We start from the raw sequence: 24152 nt of genomic DNA on the forward strand, positions 1-24152 counted from the left end.
GTGGACAAGCCTGTTTGTTGCTGGCATGGGGTTAGGCAGGCTATGAAAGGGCACAGAGCTTACTGTGCAGTAAAAAGGGGCCTGGGATTGAATCATGCCTCTGCCGTTTACCTTTCAGGTGCCTGTCCAAGCCTCGGGCTTTTCCCCTGGAAAATGGGACAGTGCATGTTCCCCTGACAGGTTGTCATGGGAATGGACGAGTTTCTCTAGGAAGAGAGCCCGGGACAGCGTGGGCTTTCAGTTAGTAAATGGCAGTTCCCTTCCCCTCAGAAGAGTTCCAAGTTGCAAGATGTTATACGCCCCTTCATTGCCATTGCGCCCCTTCATTGCCCTTGCCTAGGGTTTGTCCAGAGTCCCCAGCGCTGAGCAGGCAGTCATGCAGATGAAATGGAGGTGCTGAAAGTCCCCGAGGCCTCGCATCTCTGCCCAGATCTCCCACCAAGCCCATTCCACAGGGAGCAGGCCACCATCAGGCTTCCCAGGGCTCGGGGGGTGCCCCATCACACTGAGAACCCGGGACCAAGCGGGCCACAGGGCAGCCAGCCCCGGGAGGGGGCGCGGAAGCGAGCGGGGAGAGCGAGCGAGAGGCTGTGTGGACACCGCCCCGAGGCCGGCGCCTGGAGGAAAGGGCCTGGGGCGGGAGCCTGCTCAGCCCCGGGATGATTTGTCATTGCCTAATGAGATTAATAAGCCCGGGGGGCTGGTATGCAGGGGGATGGGGCTCTCATTAGAAGCAGATGGTCATGGGAATGGTGGCAAGTGGGGTCTGGGGGTGGAGTGCCGCTCACCAGCCAGGTGGTTTCCATTAATCTGTAGGCGGGGCGAAGGGGCTCGGTCCCTCCTCCCCTTCCCATCCCCCCTCTGCCCCCCCCCCCCCACACACACACTGGGGAGGAATGCGGCCGGGAGGCTGCCCTGGGCTCCGCGCAGCTGAAGGCCGCGGAGGGAGGCCGGTGGGCTCAGGGACAGCCTCTTGCTGCCGTAGCTCCAATGCCTGGCACAGGGTATGTGCTCAATAAATACCTGTTGGATGATATCAGAGATGAGAGGGGCCCTGGGCTTGGGGGCGGAGGGAGGCTGGGACCATCTGGGATTTCCTCCCGGCCACCAGAACCTCTCCCCCTCCTCCCCCCAGACAACCGCTGTACCTGCGGGGGTGTTTAACCCCCTTCTCAGCCAGCCCCGCTTTCTAATGAACCCTGGAAGTCCTGGAGAGCACAGGGAAGGCTGCTCTGCGGCCGCCGAACCAGTAATTTGGTTTCCAAACCTACAAGCAGGGAGGTCTGCCGGGAGCCAGCTTTGTGCTGCCCCGCCCTGTCCAAACGTGGTACACACACACACACACACACGCACACACACGCACACACGCACACGCACACACACACACACACGCGCACACGCACACACACACGCACACACGCACGCACACGCGCACACACACAGACACGCACACACACACAGACACACACGCACACACACAGACACACACACGCGCGCGCACACAGACACACGCACACACGCACACACACGCACGCACACACACAGACACACGCACACACACACGCACACTCTGTCATACAAACTCACATGCTCTCTTTTGACAACCTTAGTGAGATGTAATTTACAAACCATAAAGTTCGCCCATTTAAACTGCACAACCCAATGGTTTTTAGTGTATTTACACAGTTGTGCAATCATCATAATCTAATTTTAGAACATTTTCATCACCCTCCAACCTTGAAGCATTAGCAGTCACTCCCTATTTCCCAGCCCTAAGCAACCACTAATCTACTTTCTGTCTGCATAGATTTGCCTGTTCTGGACGTTTCATATAAATGGGATTATGTGGTCTTTTGTAACTGGATTCTTTCACTTAGCATAATGTTTTCAAGGCTCATTCACATGATAGCATGTATCAGCACTTCATTTTTATGGCCGAAAAATATTCCTTGTGTGACTAGCACATTTTTGTTTATTCATTTATCAGTTGATAGGCATTTGAGGTTTTTCCACTTTTTGGCTTATTGGAAATAATGTTACTATGGACAATCCTGTACAGGTTTTTTTGTGTGGGTGTGTGTTCGCTTCTCTTGGATAGCCACCTAGGAGTGGAATTGCTGGGTCATATGGTTACTCCAGCTACCATACTGTTTTCCAAAGTGGCTGCACCATTTATACCCCTGCCAGTGATGTGCAAGGGCCCCAGTCTCTCCACATGTGTATCACTATTTGCTGTTGTCTGTATTTTTTGTTGGATGTGGCATCTTGTTGCGGTTTTGATTTGCATTTCCCTAATGGCTAACTGTGTTGAGCGCCTTTTCATGTATTAATTGGTCGTTCGTGTGTCCTCTGTATGTCTATTCAAATCCTTTGCCCATTTTTTTCAGCTGGGTTATTTGTCTTTTTATAACTGAGCTGTTAAGAGTTCTTTATAAATTCTGGATAGAAGTCCCTTATCAGGCATATGATTTATGGAAATATTTTCTCTCTTCTACAGGGCATCTTTCACTTTCTTAATGGTGTCCTTTAAAGAGCAAAAGGTTTAATTTTTTATTAAGTCAAACTTATCAATCCACTGTTTTGTTGTGTGTGCTTGCACACAGACTCTTGCACATTCAGCTTCCTGAGCTTCTGTTTTCCCAAGAAGGGTATAGGGTATGATTTGCTCCCAGAAATCTACCCCCCCACACACACTTCTGCCATAGTGGGGGTGGGGTGTCTTTCTCCTCCATATTGACATAGATAGAGGGAGAGGGGTGTGCTAAGTCAAGGGAGCCTGGTCTGGGTTGGGCAAGAGGTATGGGGGAGGGGAGGCTCCATCCATCTGCGACACCTCCTCCAGGTTCCAATACCACAGCTCTGTGGAAGCAGAGAAGGACTGGAGATCCCACATCACAGAAACATCTGTGGGTCCTCATGACCTCATCTAAGAAATGAAGGGACCAGATTAGACAATCCAGGGCAGGGGTTCATAACTTGGGTTCCACAAGCCCCTGAAGTCATATGCTCAATGTCGGATGTATGCATTTTTCTGGGGCAGGAGTCCATAGCCATCATCAGATTTTCAAAAGGATGTGCTAAGCAAGAAAGGTGCAGAACCACCAGCCTACAAGGGCCTCATAGGTCTGAAAAATACCCAAGTTCTATCATAGCATACCCTCCATCTGCTAGGGAGGGCAGGCCCAACAGCTGCTTGGGGACCAGGGACCAGGAGTCAGCTGCTGTGTGGGGACTCCACCCCATCGGGCTGTCAGAGCTCAGCCCAGTGAGCAGCCCCTGACCTGTGCCCTTCAAGAGAGGACCCAGGACTGGCTGGTCTGGACAAGCAGGCCAGCTCCCAAGGGTACTTGAGGGGCTGCCTTGGTCACCCAGGAAGCCACTCTGCAAGGAGGAAGGGGTGCCAGCAGTTGGTGGAAGCAACCCTTTCACAGTAGGCCCCGCTTGGCTGGGCTGCAGGAAGCCCAGGGCAGGAAAGCGCTGGGGTGAGCAGGCCGCCTTGCTCCCATCTGCAGAGCATCAGTGGGGCGGGCGGGGTGGGGGTTCTCAGGGAGGCCGGGGAGGAAATGGGAATAAACACGCGCAAGCTAGAGGGCAGGGGCGGGGGGCTGCAGCCCAGCCCCTTGGCAGCCCATGAAGGGAAGTGACACAATGAGGAATGTGTTTCCCTCTGCCCGTCCCCCGCATGGGGGTGGGATACAGAGCCCTGAGAATGGCCAGACCCCAACAGGGGCCAGGGGGCACATGCTGGAACAGCATCGGAGGGGGAGCAATGAAGGCGGGGATTTGGGCAGCAGCAAAAGGGGGGTGGCAGGCAGGAAGGACAACCCTGGGCCGGCGGGGCACTCACCCAGCCCTCTCCAGTCCCCGCGCTGTGGGAGTGTTCTAGGGCCTGTGTACTTGCACATTCCCCGCGCGTGCTGGGCCTGGGGCACCTCCCGGCACATCTGGGCATGGAAGCCATCCCTCTGGGAAACTGGCCCCTTCTGGTGGCTTTCCCTTCTTTCCCAAGGGGACTCAGGGTTATGGAGGCTGGCTGAGCCCTCGGTATGAGACAGAGCTGAGGTATGAGGACCCCTGACCATGGGCAGGGCTGAGCAGGGTGTTCCATTGCACGCTTGCTCACGTGCTCCCTCCCTCCCTCCCTCCCTCCCTCCCTCCCTCCCTCCCTCCCTCCCTCCCTCTCTCCCTCTATGTGTGTGTGTGTGTGTGTGTGTATGTTCGTGTGTGTCTGTGTGTCTGTGTTTATGTCCCCAACTGGGACTCTCAGTGCAAAAACAGGCCCCCTGGTGGGATGGTACCTCCCCATCCCGGACACCCATTTCCTCTTCTCCCAGCAGGGAGCTGACTCAGTTAACCCCCTCCTGTCCATAATCCAGATATGTCCCTGAGGCTTTGTCAGGGAGAGCCAAGAGCCCCCTGCCTCAGTCTGGCCTGGGGAGTGGCAGAGGCTCCACCATCTTCCATCCTGTCTGTGACCTGCTGGAGCTCAGCCCTGAGTGTTACTTCCCTTGCCACCTCCTCTCAGCTTTTTGGGCTCCTAGGAGACCTTGGGGGGAGGCAGGTGCAGGACCGTGAGCAAACATCCGCCCTGAAGGGCCGGGTTAGGTGATTTATAGCCCTGCCTTGGAGTCTGGGACCCTGAGACCAGGTCAGCATCCATGTGATCATCAACCCGATGCCTGACCTATTTCCTCATTGTCAAATGGAGAGATTCCCAAGATAGCCATAAAAATGCCTCCTAACAGCCAGGCTGAAGATTTTAACTTTCGTAGAGTAATTTACAAAAGACTGTAACACCCACTTTGAAATGATTCTTACAACCGCCTTGTGAGATACTCAGGGCAGCTCAGAGGTGGAACCAAGGCCTCCCAAATCTGAGTCCCAGGCTCAAACCACTTCTTGTTCACTGTTCCACTTCCAGCTTCCTCATCTGAGGCCCTTTCATGCCCTCTCTTGGAATTTACATCCTCGCTGCCGTCTTTCTGACCAAGTGCCCCTTATGTCAGGCAGGAAGGCTGCAGAAACCTGTCTGAGGGTCAGGGTCCTTCATCCAACTTTGCAGCCAGTGCTAAGGAGAGGTGATTTAGGAGAAAACTGAGTCCCAATACTTCTGGTGACAGTGTGGCCCCCAGAGCAGGAGGTATGAGGCCTCCCCACTTTCCTCCCACAGGGACCTGAGGAGTAACGTCATCAGTACTGTGCAGCCCGGTGCCTTCCTAGGCCTGGGGGAGCTGAAGCGCTTGTGAGTGGCATGTCCTGCCCCCCCAAACCTCCCAGCCCTCCCCTTATCCCTGGACAAGGTCCCATGGAGCCCATGAGCAACCACCCCTCCTGCTTACCCTCACCGTCCCTTCTTCTCACCCACCCATATTGGCTGGGGGCAGAAATTTCAAACCCCAACCTCATCTCCTTTTTCACTCTGCTTTCCACATAAGCCCCAACCACACTTGTGTGTCCCTCACAAGCAGATCTGTGTGCTACCACGGAGCCGGCTTGCTGAGGTTGTGTGTGTACCTTTCTAGAGATCTCTCCAACAACCGGATTGGCTGTCTCACCTCTGAGACCTTCCAAGGCCTCCCCAGGCTTCTCCGACTGTAAGTGAGGGGAGAGGGGAGCGGGAAGGCTCACACCAAAGGATGGTTTGGGAGGAGGAAGACAGCCCCAAACCCTTACAGGTCCCTGCATGCCCTTCACTCCCCCTTCCCCTCTCTGGCGCCAGGAGACCCTAAGATCTGGCTCACTGTTCCCTGCCCCCTGCAGAAACATATCTGGAAACATCTTCTCCAGTCTGCAACCTGGGGTCTTTGATGAGCTGCCAGCCCTTAGGCTTGTGTGAGTATCTTTTCCCAGCCCAAGGACTCAGACCCCTGCTTTGTTCCTCTGCCCAGGAGGGAGACACCCGGGCACAACCACAGTGGCCAGCCTCATGAGTAGGCAGGACAGACAGTGGCTGAGACTCCACCATATTTGCCTTCCCATGATTGCTGGGCTGGTGCACACATACCTAAGTTTGCCCTCTCCAGCCTCAGTCCCTTCGTGGGGCTCCATCTCCACTCCGTGAGCCCACACTCTACTTCCATGGCCTCTCTACCCACTCTGCAGGGACTTCGGCACTGAGTTCTTGACTTGTGACTGCCGCCTGCGCTGGCTGCCATCCTGGGCCCGGAATCACTCCCTGCAGCTGTCCGAACGCACACTCTGTGCCTACCCCAGTGCCCTGCATGCCCAGGCCCTGGGCAGCCTCCAGGAGGCTCAGCTACGCTGTGGTGAGCAAATCCTCACCCTGCACACCTGCCAGAGATCCTGCCCACCCCTTGGGGCCCAAAGTCCTCTGAAGGACCTGGCTGGCTCAAGGCCCCTCTGCCTGAAGTGTTACTAGGTGATGGGCATGTTCTCTGAAGCATCCTTTCCCTCAGATCCCACTGGGGGTTGTCTTCCAGCAGCTTTTCTAAACTTCCTTTGGGCCTGCTGCTTTATGTTTTCATCTGGGGTGAGATGTGATGTGGAAAGGTGCACTTTTACTTGTTTGTCCAAAACTCTCCTGCTGCTCTCTGGTGCTCCTGTCTCTGGAGACTTTCTCCCGCCCCCTTTCCTTCCCCAGCCCCCAGACAGAGGAGGCCTGGCCCTGCCCCTCCTGGACTCTCCCACCCTGGTGCAGGTGCACACACCTGCGCACTCAGGCCCCGCTGCTCCTGTCTCCCACAGAGGGGGCCCTGGAGCTACACACGCACCACCTCATCCCATCCCTACGCCAAGTGGTGTTCCAGGGCGACCGCCTGCCCTTCCAGTGCTCTGCCAGTTACCTGGGCAATGACACCCGCATACGCTGGTACCACAACCGGGCCCCCGTGGAGGGCGATGAGCAGGCGGGCATCCTCCTGGCTGAGAGCCTCATTCACGACTGCACCTTCATCACCAGGTACAGGCCCCACTGCCCCTTCCCAGCCAGGGCCGGAGGTGGCCACAGCACCATTTCCCACCCCTAAAGGAGCTCTGCCCAGACACCTTCCTGGGAGTATGCCAGCTGTGTAAGAGTGCGCATGTGTGTATGTGTGCTCACGGAAATTCAGGACTAAGTCAGTGGTCTGGGTAAGGGGTAGAAATTAAATGCCTGATAGAAAAAATGATTATATCTGACATTTCTTTAGAGCTTTTACTAAAATGGCTCTCACCTATGTTATCAGACTTAATCTCTCCAATAGACTTGTAAGAGAGGTAGTATCTCCATGATAAAGATGGGGCAAGTGAAGCTCAGGAAAACATTATCACAAGGCCAATCAAAATTAAAGGAGTATGTACTTGTAACTCTCACTCAATTAAAGAATAAAGAACACCGAAGCTCATCCTACACATCCTGGGGCAGGGCACCTGTGGGTGGCCAGACTAGGGGCACTGGGGGGGTGGCATGGCCCCCCAGTGCCTCACCAAGCCAGCCCTGCCCGCCCGCCTGCAGTGAGCTGACCCTGTCTCACATCGGTGTGGGGGCCTCAGGCGAATGGGAGTGCTCCGTGTCCACGGTCCAGGGCAACACCAGCAAGAAGGTGGAGATTGTGGTGCTGGAGACCTCTGCCTCCTACTGCCCAGCTGAGCGTGTCGCCAACAACCGAGGGGACTTCAGGTTCGGTGTGCTCTGCTGCCCCAGAGACCCAAACACCTTCTGGACCCAGCCCCCCACCCCACCCCACCTCTTACATCTGAGACCACAAGTGACCAGGGTCTCCCCATCCACTCTAAGATGGAGAAAACACTTCCTTTATTCATTCAGCTCCAAGTCCTGCTGTTGTATTAGGAGACCTCATCTTTGCGGTTATAACCACCATCTGAAATGTGTGGTGCAGAACAAAAAAGTGTATTAATAGTTTACAAAGCTCTCTCACTTGAATATTATATTCAGTATCCCAACTGCCCTCTCAGTTAGGAAGGAGGTATGATTCTCCCTATTGTACAGCTGAGAATAGTGAGACCCAAAAAGGATAAGTGACTTGAACTCGGGACTTGGAGTCCAGCCCCCATAGCACCAACAACAGCACTAGCAGTACAAATACAGTAGAAAGAAGGTGGAACTTGGGAACCCCTTGAAGGCCAGCCCCAAACCACTCTTCTGGATCCTTCTCTCAAGGGGTCTGGCATCACAATTCTAAGGGCAGGGGTGGGAGCCCTTGCCTTGAGGGGCCTGGGTCATTGGCAACTCCTGCCTCTGCCCCCAGGTGGCCTCGAACTCTGGCTGGCATCACAGCCTACCAATCCTGCCTGCAGTATCCCTTCACCTCGGTGCCCCTGAGTGGGGGTGCCCCTGGCACCCGGGCCTCCCGCCGGTGTGACCGAGCTGGCCGCTGGGAGCCAGGGGACTACTCTCACTGTCTGTACACCAACGACATTACCCGGGTGCTCTACACATTCGTGCTGGTGAGGCCAGGACAGGGGGTGGGGGGCACCCCCTCAGCTCTGGTTCCAGGGACTGGGGAGGGGAGAAGCCTCACAACTGCTCCTCTGCTCCTTGGGTGTGCACTGTGAGGAGCTCTCGCTCTTATACAGCTTTCCTTCTCCAGGGGATTCAGACCCCCAAGGCCATACTCAGAAGTGCAAGCAACCCCAAGCATCTTCATCCCCCAACACAGCCAGGCCATCTTAAGGGGGAAAGCAAGGACAGAATGAGTCATCCATTGTCCTTGGGCCAGTGGCACTAGAAGTGGGTTGCCCTGAGTCCTGATGAGCTCACTCCTTATGCGTGTGTTCTACCTTGATTAGACCCAGCCGGTGGGCTAGACCCCTCTCCTCAGGCACTGTACCCTAAGCATTAGCACAGAGGAGGGGCCCCTAGGGGCACTTCTCCGGAAGAAGGAGAAGGACTGGACTATCCCCTGTCTTTCCCTAACACTCCCAGATGCCCATCAACGCCTCCAACGCACTGACCCTGGCCCACCAGCTGCGAGTGTACACGGCTGAGGCTGCCAGCTTCTCGGACATGATGGATGTAGTTTATGTGGCTCAGATGATCCAGAAATTTTTGGGTTATGTCGACCAGATCAAAGAGGTAAGATTCAACCAGGCCTCTAGGGCCCCTGGAAACCTCCTGCTCCCCATTTGCTCAAGTCTCTCACACCCCAGCCCCTGGGTCCCAAACCTCACTCATGCCTTAGTGACTCCCTGCCCTGCCCCCCAGCTGGTGGAAGTGATGGTGGACATGGCCAGCAACCTGATGCTGGTAGATGAGCACTTGCTGTGGCTGGCCCAGCGGGAGGACAAGGCCTGCAGCGGCATCGTGGGTGCCCTAGAGCGCATTGGGGGGGCTGCCTTGAGCCCCCATGCCCAGCACATCTCCGTGGTAATGTGGGTCAGCTGGGGAGGGAGCTCCTGGGGGGCCTGACACTGGGAGGGAACCTAGAGTCATCCAGGAGGGAAACGCTTCTCTCTCAGGCAGCAAGCCCTCCAGCTGTGCACCTGCCATGAACACCTAACTGGACCAGATTCCCAGTCGTGTGGCATCAGATCCTGAGCAGTCAGGGACAGTGCAAAGAGAGGGAGGCCAGTGACACTGGAGAAGTTACGCATGACGTTGTGGTGGGGAATTAAGTTGTAGGGGGATAGCACTGTGGTGGAGTGTGGAGTAATGGAGACCTCTTTCCCCTGAGATGAGGGTGACATTTCCAATGGTGGGTTGTGAATCAATTAACAACCATAGCAGAGCACCTTCTACGTGCAAGATATTGTGCTTTAAAAAAAAAAATGTTTTAAGAAAAAAAAAGATATTGTGTTGATACCTTCAGGAATACAGGAACTTAGCTGGAGAAGCAGAACTAGTCCGTGTTAAAAGGGGCATGAGATACAAGGTGGGGCATGAATGAGTGGGAGGAAGGGCTTAGGAGGAAGAAGGCACCATGGCCCAGGGCTGGGGAGACTCCATGACAGACGTAAGACTGGTCAGGCCTGGAGGAGACAGTGAGGAGTCCAGGGTAGAGGGACAGGGCCTGAGCAGATCTGCAGGCAGGGATTGCAGTCTCAGGCAGGAGAAGGCCAAAGCAGGGCTGCCGTGTATCAGAGGGATGGGTGACAAGTTCCCTGTCCCTAGAACTCGAGGAATGTGGCACTGGAGGCCTACCTCATCAAGCCGCACAGCTATGTGGGCCTGACCTGCACAGCCTTCCAAAGGAGGGAGGCAGGTGGGCCTGGCACCCGGCCCACAGGCCTTGGCCAGAACCCCTCTCCCGAGCTGGAGCCCCTGGCGGATCAGCAGCTCCGCTTCCGCTGTACCACCGGGAGGCCCAACATTTCTCTGTCATCTTTCCACATCAAGGTGGGCACTGGGGCACGGAGGATACTACGAGGGGAGGTGCCAAGATGCAGGTGCCTGGTGGGGGTGGATGATGTGAGAGGAGGCTGGACTGGGAGAGGAGTTAGGGGAGGCAGGAGGAAGACATCAGAGTCCCAGGGGATCTTGGTGTCTCTGAGGAACTCCGTTGTCCCCCCCAGAACAGCGTGGCCCTGGCCTCTATCCAGCTGCCGCCCAGTCTGTTCTCGTCCCTTCCGGCTGCCCTGGCACCCCCAGTGCCCCCAGACTGCACCCTGCAACTGCTCGTCTTCCGAAATGGCCGCCTCTTCCGCAGCCACGGAAATACCTCCCGCCCTGGAGCTGTGGGACCTGGCAAGAGGCGTGGTGTGGCCACACCGGTCATCTTTGCAGGAACAAGTAAGCGGCTGAGCTCAGGGTACCGCATGGGACCCCTCCTAAGTGCCTGCCCTGTGCCCCTTCATCCTGCCCTTCCCTCACCCACCAGCACCCCTACCATCCTGGTGGAGGTGGCAGAGTCCGGTGGCCCCTCCCCATTTCCAAGGAGGATGGAAACCCAGACGCCCGTCAAGAAAGGGGCTGCTGGAGAAAAGGTTCCGGAAGACACTGGATTTTATATCCCAGATTTGTCAAATTTCAAAGGGCCACAAGTACAAACCCTTGACCCACCAGGCTTCTCTCCGTCCCACCTTCCTAACCCGGTGCCAACTCTCCCTCTCAGGGGTGCCATCCCGAATCGTCTCTTCACCTGGGCTTTCACTCCCTCAGCATTACTTCCTACCTTCTTGTCCTTGACCGCAGCCCTAGAGTCCTCTCTTGTAGGGCATGTCACCACCACTGTTTTAGTACTTAGAGCGGGCCACCTCCCAGTGCTTTTATTTTTACTTATTTATTTATAATCTTCACCCAAGGATATGTTTTTTTTATTATTATTCTTGATTTTAGGGAGAGGGAGAGGGAGAGGGAGAGGAAGAGGGAGAGGGAGAGGGCGAGAGCGAGAGAGAGGGAGAAAGAGAAAGAGAAACATCGATTGGTTGTCTCCTGTACATGCCCCAACCAGGGATCGAACCCACAACCTGGGTATGAGCCCTGACCAGGAATCAAACCTGCCACCTTTAGGTGTATGGTTCGACAACCCAACCAACTGAGCCACACCAGCCAGGGCCCAGTGCTTTTATTTTGATTCATTCTGGTGTCGCCCCAGTTAGACTGAGCACCTGGAGCCAGGCCCCCATTTGGTATCTGACTATATCCACACACACACACAGCCCAAGGGTGTCCCATGCCTGCTTGGCTGCTGCTTAGTTCCACCGGGCCAGCCCCCCACAGCCTCGTGTGTGCCTCTGTGGACTTCTCTCCCCCTGTAGGTGGCTGTGGTGTGGGAAACCTGACAGAGCCAGTGGCCATTTCCCTGAGGCACTGGGCTGAGGGGGCCGAACCTGTGGCAGCTTGGTGGAACCAGGAGGGCCCCGGCGGGGCTGGGGGCTGGAGCTCCGAAGGCTGCCAGCTCCGAACCAGCCAGCCCAACGTCAGCTCCCTGCACTGCCAGCACCTGGGCAATGTGGCCGTGCTCATGGTGAGTATAGTAGGGTTGTGGGATGAGAAGGCCAGGGAACAGGAGAGGTGTGCGAGGCAGAGGCAGGGTTCTCCGATCACCCAGGGCCATATTGAAATAAAGGACGGCCTTGTCAGGCCTCAAAACTGTCAGGACTTGGGGAAGTGTCCCTCTAGTCTCCCACACACTTTTCATCTTTCAGGAGATAGGGAGGTCCTGCTTCCACTCCCAGAATGAGTGGAACCACCCAGCCTGGTGTTCTGAGACCCAGCCTGCACTCCCTGAGATCCAGATTATCAAAGTGGGGAAAAAAGGACACTTCTCCTTTCTGGTCACCCTCCTCACTCACCCCTATCTAGTTCCCCCTCCCTCAGCACATTTCACACCCTACTTTCCCAGACCCCGAGCAGGCATGCAGCTATATTATAGACAGAGACTTCCCCCTCTTTCCTCATCTCCTACTTCCAGACTAGGGACCTGAAAAGTCCCCAGAAAGGCAGGCAGTAGATTATTAACACTACATGGGCCAACTTTCTAAGAGTGGATGTCATGGAACGTACATACGCCTTTGCCTGCGCAGATGGACTAAGCTGAGGACCCAAGCTGACCAGGCTTGGGAAGAGGAAAACTGGCCTAGGGCACTGAACTGGCCAGGACTCCATGGGACGGCCTCTGCTCCTGGATTCCTAGTACACACTTCCTCTTTCCCACTCTTTCAGGAGCTGAGTGCCTTTCCCAGGGAGGTGGGGGGATCGGGAGCAGGGCTGCATCCGGTCGTGTACCCCTGCACAGCCCTGCTGCTGCTCTGCCTCTTCTCCACCATCATCACCTACATTCTCAACCACAGGTGGGGACTCTTGGAGGAAGGGAAGGTGTGGTGGGAAGGCTGGGGGCGAGGGGGCTCACTAAGTACTGGCAAGTGTTCCTTTCCCAAGTAGGTCCACGTGACTTTCCTGGGCTCTTGCCTAGCATTTTATTGGAAGGTTCTGGGGTTGGAAAACACATTTTGTGGGTTAAGACCTTCCTTCCCTGGGGCCTGTATCACGTTCACGCACCTGCATGCACACAGATATCTGCCACGCCCCCTTTGGCCCTCCCCATGGCCTTGAGACCTCATGGGCCTGACCTTGGGCTGGATGGCCCATTAATTACTGTTTCTGGGGCAGCTCCATCCATGTGTCCCGGAAGGGCTGGCATATGCTGCTGAACCTGTGCTTCCACATGGCCATGACCTCCGCCGTCTTTGCAGGAGGCATCACACTCACCAACTACCAGATGGTCTGCCAGGCGGTAAGAGGAGAAGGGGCTGGGGTGGGGGTTGGGGAGCTCCAAGATTAGTGATGGCAGCCTAGGCAGTAGGGAGGTGCAGGGGAGGAAAAAGAGGGCTCACACGAATAGGCCCCAGCTCCATTGTTCTCTCTGTGTCCATTCTAACTTGGGCGGGGGGAGTAGCATGAGAGTAGAAAGTGGTAAGAAGCAGAAAAACTAGGAGGTGGAGCTTCAAGGTGGAGAGTGGGGACCTGCAACAGAGGAGAGGTTGGGGACAAACCAGATAGCAGTAACAAGGTCATGGAGAGTCACCGGAGTGTGGGAGAAACCTGGGGAGAAGTAAAGGGGGTAATATCAGGGACAGAACCTGGGGGAGGATCTGGGTGGAGTTGGGGGTGGGGAACATGGGAGGAGTGGGAGAACACTGTGGGGCTGAGGCTCTGGCATGGCCCCAGTGGTAGCAGCCCAGTCCCATTGATCTGGTAGCAGTCCCAGCCTCAGCGCCTTGATCCCGCAGGTGGGCATCACTCTGCACTACTCTTCACTGTCCACACTGCTCTGGATGGGTGTGAAGGCCCGCGTCCTCCACAAGGAGCTCACCTGGAGGGCGCCCCCTCCACAGGAAGGGGACTCTGCCCCACCTGCTCCCCGTCCCATGCTCCGGTACATGCTTCCAGATACCAGCTTCATAGTGGGGAAGGGCTCAGAGGGTGCTGGTAGAACACCAAAATCAATTCTCCCAGGGTGGATGCAAGGTGGGTCCAAGGTCGTGGGAGACCACTGTCTAAAGACAGAAGAGTCAGGCCCTTGGTGGCACTAGGTTGCTGCAGGTCACGTAGTGGGTGCATCCTTAGGGCTTTTAAAGCATGACAAGGCCAGGGAAGGAAGTGACTACAATGCCAGGGAAGGGCACTGAGCAGGGAACCTGGAAACCCCCAACTTCTGTACTCAGGGTGAGAGAGAGCAGTTCTGGCCTCTGTCCCTTAGAATAGTCTTGGCCAAGTCCCCTAGGGATCTACCAAGCCTGCCCTGTAGGGGCCTTGCATCCCTGGCAAAGAATTCTGACAGAATTTAAAGAGGAAAGAAGATGGGACACAGACCCTGACTCAAGGGTTCTCTCACCTGGCTCCTCTCCCTTGTCCCCCATCTCTCTGACCCCCAAAACCCATTTACTTCCAGGTTCTATTTGATCGCTGGAGGGATCCCACTCATTATCTGTGGCATCACAGCTGCTGTCAACATCCACAACTACCGGGACCACAGCCCCTAGTGAGCACGCTGCCTGCCTGCCCCAAACCCACCCTCCCCAGCACCAGATGGCTTCTCCACTGGCAAGGGCACCTGCTGGGCTCACCCAGCCAGTGAGCCCACCCAAAGCCATGCATGTTGACTAAGCCAGTCTCTGCCTGTCAACTCACTGTATCCTCTGTGTCCCCAACCACCCAGCCTATGGGCCCAACCTCAGACTTGCTCCCCCTGCTCATCCACTGCCTGTGTCTCCCCTCAGCTGCTGGCTGGTGTGGCGTCCAAGCCTAGGAGCCTTCTACATCCCGGTGGCTTTGATTCTGCTGATCACCTGGATCTATTTCCTGTGTGCAGGGCTCCGTTTGAGGGGTCCTTTGGCACAGAGCTCAAAGGGGGTTACGAGCAGGGTCTCCCTGGACCAAGGGGAGGAGCTAAGGGGTTCCACCAGGCTCAGGAGCAGCGGCCCCCTCTTGAGTGACTCAGGTTCCCTTCTGGCCACTGGGAGCACTGGGGTGGTGACACCTGGACCCCCCGAGGATGGTGATGGCTTCTATTCTCCGGGAGTCCAGCTGGGGGCACTGGTGACCACACATTTCCTGTACCTGGCCATGTGGGCCTGTGGGGCTCTGGCAGTGTCCCAGCACTGGCTGCCCCGGGTGGTGTGCAGCTGTCTGTACGGAGTGGCAGCCTCAGCCCTGGGCCTCTTCGTCTTCACCCACCACTGTGCCAGGCGCAGAGACGTTAGGGCCTCCTGGCGCGCCTGCTGCCCCCCTGCATCGGCCTCGCGTGCCTCACCCCAAGCCGTGCCTGCAGCTCCGGAAGATGGTTCCCCAGTGTTCGGAGAGGGTCCCCCTTCCCTTAAGTCATCCCCAAGTGGCAGCAGCGGCCACGTGCCGCCCCCGGGCCCCTGCAAGCTCACAAACCTGCAGCTGGCCCAGAGTCAGGTGTGCGAGGCGGGGGTGGCGGCCCGCGGGGACGGGGAGCCAGAGCCCGCGGGCTCCCGGGGGAGCCTCGCCCCCCGCCACCCCAACAACCTGCCCCACGGGCGCCGAGTGCACAAGAGTCGGGCCAAGGGGCACCGCTCGGGGGAGGCGGGCAGCAAGAACCGGCTCAAGGCGCTGCGCGGGGGCGCGGCGGCCGGGGCGCCCGAGCTGCTGTCCAGCGAGAGCGGCAGCCTGCACAACAGCCCCTCCGACAGCTACCCGGGCAGCAGCCGCAACAGCCCCGGCGCCTGCCTCCCGCTGGAGGGCGAGCCCACGCTCACGCCGTCCGAGGGCAGCGACACGAGCGCCGCGCCGCCCCCCGAGGCCGGCCGGCCGGGCCAGCGCCGCAGCGCCAGCCGCGACAACCTCCGGGGCGCGCTGGAGAAGGAGAGCAAGCGCCGCTCGTACCCGCTCAACACGGCCAGTCTGAACGGCGCCCCCAAGGGCGGCAAGTACGACGACATCACCATGGCCGGCGCCGAGGCGCCCAGCGGCGGCTGCATGAAGACCGGCCTCTGGAAGAGCGAGACCACCGTCTAGGGTGGGGCGGGTGGCACTTTAGGACAGACAGGCTGCCCACGCGGGCTTGTCACCTGGCTTCTGGGGGTGCCCTCAAAGATGGCTATCGGTACATCAACAAGTCTGAGGTGGGACTGCTGAGGGCTGCACCTGGGCTCCCCAGCTTCAGTTCTGGAGGCTGGGGAAAAGCACAGGCAGAGAGGCCTGCCACTAAGAGGGCCATCCCTCTGGGGTAGCGTCAGGCAAGCCCAGAGCCACAGGCAGGATACATTTTCTGTCCCAGCCCAAGCTAGTTTTGGCAATTTGCAGTGCCGTTCAGGGTAGAGGGTAAGTCCTGTCAGTCTGTGGATTGATGAATAGTGGAAGGGCACAGCAAGCCCAGGCGGGGTCCTCCTAAGGTGCCTCCTGGCATCTTGCCACCCTGCCTCACTGGTGCTCATCAGCCTTATCAGGAAAACACAAATGGGAGCTTGAGAACAATGTTCTCTCACTGCCCTTCTCTGAAGTCAGCCATCTGTGCCTAGATTCTAGGGCATCTCCCCCACCCAGTTTTTGGCTAATTGGGGAGCCAGACTAGCAGATGAGCCAGGTAACCAGGACCAATTGGAGGTGACAAGGTGCTGCTTTCCAGATTAACTATGCATGAGGTGAAGGTGGGGTAGTGTGAAAGTCAGCATGGGAGATCAAGTAGGGGGACAGGTGCATAATTAGGGAGCAACACCATTCCCACATGAGTGCTACCCACATCATTCAGCGGGGCTCCAGGGTGGCACTTGAAGACAAAGTTGACACTGCCTGGGGATAATTTGAGGGAAGTAGAGACTAGTGCTTAGATTTGGGGCTGAAGTTAGTCATGCCTTAAACCTAGTCCTACAAACAATGCCCTGAAGAGGGGTTCCACCACAGGACTGCAGGTGGTATTGGAGAAGCACTTACTGTTCAATTACAAGACCCATGTCCCCAGTCTCAGCCTCCCAACACCAAGGAACTAAGGAAGAGTACTTCCCTGCCTCCAAGAGGCCACGTGGAGGAACCTTTTCAATCATTTAATCTCTAGCTCCCTATCAGGGAGAAACCTCCAAAACATCAAACCAGCTTCCTGCTGTACAGAAGCCCAGGCCAAATCCTTCCAGGAGGTGGGCAGGGTCCCTACAGCTCCCCCAGGGCCTGCACCTCCACTTTTAAACACCAGCACTTCTATTTTTCCCCAACCTAAAAAACAACCACCAGCCTTTCACTACAGGACCCAGTGAAAGTGGAAGGAACCTGGGGCCTTGTGAACAGCATCATGAAAACAAGGCCTGGCCCAGGCCCCCTCCCAGTCTCCACGTCACCCCAGCCTGATCACCAGTGACAGAAGACATAGGGAAGGAAAGGAAACCCACACACCTTGGGATGGATCCTGTTATTTATGCTTGCTGCACAGACAATATTAGGAAAAAAAGCTTTGTATTATTCCTCCACATATGCTGGCTGCTGTTTACATACCCTGCCAATGCCTTAGCACTGGAGAGCTTTTTGCAATATGCTGGGGAAAGGGGAGGGAGGGGATAAAAAGTGCCAAAGAAAACATGTTTTTAAAAGCTCGGGTTTTATACAATAGAATGTTTTCTAGCAGATGCCTGTTGTTTTAATATATTAAAATTTTGTAAAGCCCTTTGAACTATAGCTTTAGTTCACCCACAGTCCTTTTGTTACGAGGCAGAGGATCTCATGATACCATACATGTTAACCCACCGATACCTATGAAAGAGCACAGGGCCAAGAGTTACCTAGCTCCTGTCCTCTGAGGGCTGATACCATTGGAAATGCCAACTGCTCCACACCAGTAGGGAGGCCCCATGAGCCCTGCAGCAGCAGTTTATCCAATTCAAACCAGGAGCAGGAGAGAGCCTGACCCTCTCCCAACAGTCTAAGAGATAGCCATCCCACAGAATGTGAACATATGCAACTTGCTCTCTGGCACTAAAGGACAGGACTCTCTCCAACTCGGTTGTCTCTACAGTCTTTATGATTTCTACTCCAGGACTTGGGCTCCAATTAACTGCAGAGAGACAACACCTATGGACTTGTACACTTATTTCTCTGGATATGACAGGCCTATTATCAATCTGCTGTCAGAATGGAGTGAAGTGCCTCCCCAAACCTCCAAAGTGCATCATGGAGGGTTAGGACTACCTGTGGCAACTTGTCTAGCTGCTTGGGCTCTCTGAAAGTCCCTCACTTCCTGAGGGGTTCGCAAATACTGCTCTATTTCACTATCAGAAATGTCCTCATCTCCAGTGACTGTGGAGGCAGGGGGGATGGGGCAGACCCGCTTTGGGGGCTTCAACATGCAGGGTGGAAGGAGAAGGGCAGGACTAGCTGGTCGCTTCCCCTCAGGCAAACCTAAGGAACTATTACCCAATTCCACTTTCCCCTGTCCTTGCCCCTGCAGTTCCTTCTCCTGGGCTTCCACCTCCGCTGTCCCTTCTCGAAAGGCTTTGCGGATCAAAGTGTGGCGGTGCTGGAGCAAGTCGCCGATATGCTTCACCACAGACCGTTTGTCAAGTTTTAGAACCTGCAACCAGGCCAGCTGCTCAGACATCCGCAGCAGCACAGCCAGCAGCTCCTGTAGGCGGGTGGAAGCAGGGTAGGGCAGGTCCACATTTGCCAATTTACAAAATCGAGCCAGGGAACATGTCAGACGAGCTGAAGGCTGCAGCGACTGCCAAGCCAGGAAAGCAGCAGCAGTGATAACAGGCAAGGGATGCCGCCCAGTCACCAGCCATGTCTCATCCGCCAGCTCCACCAACTGCAATGTTCGTGACAGCATCTTCTCTTTGTCTTCCATGTATTTGGCTGGCACAGATGGGGAGGCTTGAAACAGTTTGAAGCTGAAATAACCAAAGTGAGGGTCTTGTCTCAGTGCCTATGGTGGGGGGCTGCTCTTCCAAAGTGAGGAAGAGCAGTCCGCTCAAGATAGGCATGCTGTTCTAGCTGCTTGGGAACACTGAAGCTTGCTGGGCAGCAAATTTCATACAGGTACTGAGAGAAGACTGGGTGAGTCTTCTGCTTGTGAGAAGGGCAGGAGAATGTAGAAGGGAACCAACATTTGCTGAGCAACCCCAGTGAGCCATTATTCTGAGGGCTTTGCAGACGTTCTTTTGCCACCTTGTTATGTGCATTTATAGTTGAAAAACTTGCCCACAGTCATCCAGCTAGAAAGTAACCAAGCTTCAAACCCACTATTTGACACTGATAGACTTTGTTTTCTACTATATTTGTCAGGAAAAAAACACACAGCTACTTTAAAAAAAAAAAAAGAATTAGCTTCTAACTACAGTTCTGTCATCTCCTAATATTCTATTAGCTCCATTCACAGTTGATCCTGCTGAGGCAGGGCCGTTGCATACAGCCACATAGGCCACATATGTGAGTGGTGCAACTCAGGAGCCCTGTGGCAAGGCTAATGCCTACTTTCCTACATCATTAGGTTGCTGTGAGGGCAAAAAGGTTTGAAATTATAGCATTCTAGAAATATAAAATGGGATTAACCTTATTAGTATCAGGCACAGGAGAGGGAGAACAGATTTTTCTCTCACATCTTTTTGGATGCATTTTGGTCAAAAAGAGACAGGCAAGGTAAAACAGATCTAAGAACCCATCCCATCCCCACATCTCCCACTAAGCAGGTACCTGCTACAATAGGTCTTCACCAGGTCGGTCAAGCACAGAGATGGCACATCCAGCCCCAGAAGCTTCACTATCTTCATGTAGGTGCCAGAAAACATATCCAAATCTGCATATAGCAGGGTGCAGATGGTTCCCATGGTTAGGGGCCAGTTATGCTGCCGGCAGGTGATTAAGACACAGCACCCAACCAACACCTCTTTCTTTTGCAGCCTGGCAGCACGGATGTCAGAGTGCTGGTATGCCTGTTGGTAGTAGGCAAGTGCTGTGTCTTCAAATGTTGATGGCAACTGCAGAACTCGACAGAGGTCTCTCACTCGGCGGAGACCTAGGAAAACCCACAACAAGAGTTAGAGGGGTCAAAGGAGCTACTGTGCAGCTCCTAGCAATTTCTGCTAAACTTGCCTCTGATATAAGATACACAACTAGCACTGGCTGGTGTGGCTCAGTTGGTTGAAGTGTCATCCAATACACTGAAAGGTCAAGGGTTCGATTCCCAGTCAGGGCACATACCCAGGTTGCAGATTCAATACCCCACTCCAGTTGGGGCACATGCCAAGGCAACTGATTGATGTTTCTCTCTCACATCAATGTTTCTCTCTCTCTCTCGCTCTTCCTCCCCCCACCCCTAAAAAAAAAAAAAAGCACAAATATAGTACCTTTCTACAGTGACAGGAGTGTCACCTGGTGAAGTCATTCTGAAGGTACAAAGAATTTGTGGAAAGAAGTCACATTTCAGCCCACCATTTTTTAGAGGCTGGTTTGATTCAGGGCCAAGCCAAAGATTGATCTGGACTCCTTGAGTCTACTCCAACTATATCCCTGAGCAAATCCCAAACTTATACTGATTTGCTATCTCTCTTAAAATCATCCCCATCCTTTATTTCTATAATCACCATTCTCTTCTACTCTACCTTACATGGTAATGCTGAAAACAGGAAAAGCAAACGCATGGGCTGGACCATCAGGAGAGTTTTCTTTAAAGCCACCGTGTCATAAAAGGTTGATTCTCACCTCGTTGCTGACTGCGGCTAACTTGTTCATTTTCCCCTGTGCTTCGGGAATATGTTACTTCTGGGGGGAAAAACGGAAAACAAATAGCTTGTTTAGTCTTTATTCATCAGACCCCTGCCTTCCCACCACACAAAGCCAGGGGAGCAGAGTGCAAATCATTAAGCATCTGCTCCCTGTCTCACAGAAGGTGCCCATCTACGCAAATTAAAAGTCCATCTGGTTTTCTATATCCACAAGCACTATCAAATACACAGAGATTGAGGGTGATCAGGACTACACCAAAGCAGCTCTAAGTGCTCCAAATTTTCAGAAATTTCAGTACAAATTTGTACCCTCTGATACATCCAATCCAGGCAATTTTCCTGGCTGCGGATTTTGAGGGCTGCACTGGTCAGGAACTTGGAAAGCAAAGGAAGAAAATGATGTTCTGCCACTTAGTACCAAAAATGGCTTTGGGGTGTAATAGTATACGGTGTACTCCTAAAGAGCTGACCCACAATTCTTCCACCACGACCAGACTGGAACTTTGTTTCTCTTTGTTTCACTTATTGAACGTTTATACATGTTACTGAACGTTTACACATGTCAGATATTGTACTAGGTGCTAGGAAAACACACGTGAACGGCAGTCCCTAAACTTTCACAGCTCACTCGTTCACTTTAGGTTGTTTTCTCCCGTATTTAAATGTGTGCGAGACAAGGAGTGGGCAGGAGATAAGAGGAATCTAGTGTCAGGCCCTCCAACGCCCCAGGCTGTACCCTCGGCCTGGAAAGGACGGCACAGGTACCTCGGAGGTTGCCCTCGTCGCTGAAGGTGGTGGTGAGAACGCCCTCGGTGACCACGCAGCCGCAGTCGGAGCACACCAGCTGGCTCTGCGAATAGTGCGCGTCTTCCACCAGCTCAGCGGAGCCGCAGTCGGGGCACCGGCCTCTGCCCGGCATCTCTCAAACCTGCCGAGCGCCGCGGGAGCTTTCGCCTACCCAGCCCAACGTCCGCAACAACAACCGTGCGGAAGCACGCACTAAGCGGGGAACCTTCTAAGGGCTGCACCTTCCTCTTCCGGCCAGCTCGACCAGGGTACCGGTAGGACTCGCCGCAGTGCGACTGATCGCCACTTCCGGTCCGTTCCTTTGTGAACTCGGGTGAAAACGTAAGCTAGGAGAGGAGGTTCCTGGTCTGGACTGTGTCTTTGGGTTCCCAGGTATGGGTAGCTGGTTTGAGGCAGGTCATACTGGGGGTTGAATTTGGGTGAACGTTCTGCCTACATGTATATACACATAACAGACGAGAAATTGTTGCGTTCCCTAAAGAACTTCCATTTCTAAAGCGCTAAGGGAATCGCAGATTCTCCATTTCTTTTTGGTAACGAATGTTGACTTTGGCCATAGAACAAAGCATGTGCCGAAAAGGTAGCGTAGTGAGAGTAGGAAATAGTGTTCTACGTTCCTGAGCGGCTTTCCCACGCACGTTGTTGCCCCTCTTTGCAGTCTGTTTTCCTCAACTGTAGAATGAGGGAGTAGAATTAAAATCCAGGGTGGCAAGCTCAAATACTTTCAGATGCTAGGCAAATAATGTCTCAGGGAGTTGGAGTGAAAGAATATGGAGTGGTGTGGCCTTTGGCAGACTGGAGAGTTCAAACAAATTCAGGTGTTTTTAAAAGCTTGAGCTTTAAGCCCTGGCCAGTGTTTCTCAGTGGTTGAGCATCGCCCTGTGCACCAAAGGGTTTCGGGTTCCATTCCCCATCAGGGCGGTAGGGGCGCGTGGGGCAGGCAACCCATACATGTTTCTCACTCACATCAATGTCTGTCTGTCTGTCTGTCTGTCTGTCTATCTGTCTCCCCCCCTTCTCTCTCTCTCTCTGGAATCAATGGGGTGGGGGGAGGAACATATCCTCAGGTAAGGATTAAAAAAAAAAAAAAAAAAAAAGCTTGAGCTTTAAGGTGCTTCAAGATTCTGGCCGAATGAATTGAAAGGCAAAGATGTCTTGTCAGCCCCTTAACAAATAGGGATACTCCCTTGAGTAATGAGATACTGGTTACAGCAGCCTTCTTTAGAAGATCAGTAAATTAATTATGCATCCTAGAACTGAAAAATTCAAAAGAAAAGTGGTGCTCATTAGTCTGAAGAGTCAATCTACACAATGACCATGTATCCAGGGAGTCCTCAAATAGAGCATTTGAGCCTCAAAAAGAAAGGGATTTCCTCAGACAGAGCTATAGTTCTTTTGAAAGAGCTATAATCAGCGGTCAGGTATAGAAAGCTCCCTCTATGCCTAATGAGACTGTGAGTTCTCTGGATAGCAATGCAGAACAAAGGCATGTATGACAAAAATATTGCATGTTGTCTATAATCCAAGCATCGGCCTTGGGCATTTCAAATCCCCTCTCTTCTAGTTCCCTGCCAGTGTGATCCTGCCCCACCCCCATGACACATAGTGTGATGTATATGATGAGGATTTATTTCTGGTTGTCCAGCAGATAGGTATTGAGACACACCTGCATGCTCGTGTGTACACACACCTTAGAATTTCTGAATTTGTATTAGACAGTAGAGTTGACATTCTTACTGACGAGGGAAACATGTCCCTAAAAACAACATTATTGGCATTGAGAGTAGCTCTTTACATTATCATACAAGAATAGCCTAAGACTCTTCTCATCCCGAATTTTGTGCAGATCTTGAACATAACTGCATTTTTTTTAGAGTGAGATGTTATTACATTCATTTACCCATGACAGAAGTCTTAAAATCCTGCCCCACCCCCATGACACATAGTAAAGTGGAAGAACTCTTTTATGATCCTCCAACCAGCAACTGTAAGTGTTGGAGGGGCAGTTTCTTTTCCAGTCACAAGTGGGTAATAGCATCTTGCCCTCAGACACTAACAGCTGGACAGTGGGCAGGACCCAGGCCAGAAGATGGCGCACTCGACTAAGATGTATAAGTCTGGGATTCTGCACTTTCCCAAGAAGAAATCTATTAATTTAGGAAATTGATTTGCCTTCTTCTAGGAGGAAATCAGGACAGATACATCACCTTCGGTGCCCTTCCCACTGCTACAAACACTGAGTTACCATCATTCAGTGATAGTGATTATCTGTTTAACAGATGTTCCTCAAACCCTTCTCCCCCATCCCCCACCTGTGAAACTGGAACCATGTTTCTTATCTCACCAGTGCTCACATGATACCTGACACATAGGCTTTTAGAATGCTGAATGCCCAGAATTGGCTGGATTAGAGCAAAAAGATACGTGGAGGGGAGGCTGTTGGAAATGCCACCCCAGCCGTGGTTCAGATGGGAAATACTGACCTTAAGGCCAGAGTTCTTTCTGGAGAGGAGACCAAAGAGAAGCTCACTGATGGTGTGGGACCTGAAGGAAGCTCTTCATCGGTCCTCACTTGGTTAGATGTGTGCATTCTAGTTAGTTGCTTACCTGTCTGGCTTTCCTTTTGATTGCAAGTTTCTGAGGAAATGATCTGGCTTTTTCATCCCTATGTCCTGGGAACACCTCCTAGGATGAGGGTGGGCACTCAGTAAAGAGCTGTTCAGCTCCTGTGAATACCTGTCCTAGGTGGGCCTATCAGAAGCACTACATAGTCTCTC

The 24152-nt window shown here is 53.9% G+C and overlaps 2 protein-coding genes across 3 annotated transcripts in view; one reads left to right on the forward strand and one right to left on the reverse strand.

Annotated features, from left to right (window-relative positions):
- Positions 1-18002, forward strand: part of ADGRA2 (adhesion G protein-coupled receptor A2) — a 34240-nt gene extending 16238 nt beyond the window's left edge. The window contains exons 3-19 of one of the 2 annotated variants that reach the window (XM_081129676.1): positions 5171-5242; positions 5469-5594; positions 5761-5832; positions 6103-6266; positions 6706-6919; positions 7454-7618; positions 8208-8406; positions 8885-9034; positions 9164-9325; positions 10070-10294; positions 10471-10687; positions 11656-11864; positions 12563-12690; positions 13010-13133; positions 13630-13775; positions 14292-14381; positions 14620-18002. In XM_081129676.1, the coding sequence (XP_080985802.1) occupies positions 5171-5242; positions 5469-5594; positions 5761-5832; positions 6103-6266; positions 6706-6919; positions 7454-7618; positions 8208-8406; positions 8885-9034; positions 9164-9325; positions 10070-10294; positions 10471-10687; positions 11656-11864; positions 12563-12690; positions 13010-13133; positions 13630-13775; positions 14292-14381; positions 14620-15880 (3724 nt within the window). In that variant the 3' untranslated portion in view covers positions 15881-18002. The remainder of the gene's footprint in view (positions 1-5170; positions 5243-5468; positions 5595-5760; positions 5833-6102; positions 6267-6705; positions 6920-7453; positions 7619-8207; positions 8407-8884; positions 9035-9163; positions 9326-10069; positions 10295-10470; positions 10688-11655; positions 11865-12562; positions 12691-13009; positions 13134-13629; positions 13776-14291; positions 14382-14619) is intronic. The other variant, XM_081129677.1, reaches the window with a different exon arrangement.
- Positions 16329-21611, reverse strand: BRF2 (BRF2 general transcription factor IIIB subunit). Its single transcript, XM_081129678.1, has 4 exons — positions 21334-21611; positions 20546-20605; positions 19538-19859; positions 16329-18735 (listed from the first exon to the last, which is right to left on the reverse strand). Exons 1-4 carry the CDS (start codon positions 21485-21487, stop codon positions 18018-18020), a joined length of 1254 nt encoding a protein of 417 aa, XP_080985804.1. The 5' UTR covers positions 21488-21611; the 3' UTR covers positions 16329-18017.
- Positions 21612-24152: the final 2541 nt, after the last annotated feature.

The sequence above is a fragment of the Miniopterus schreibersii genome, assembly GCF_964146895.1.
Source record: "Miniopterus schreibersii genome assembly, chromosome: 2".
Classification (NCBI taxonomy): Eukaryota; Metazoa; Chordata; class Mammalia; order Chiroptera; family Miniopteridae; genus Miniopterus; species Miniopterus schreibersii.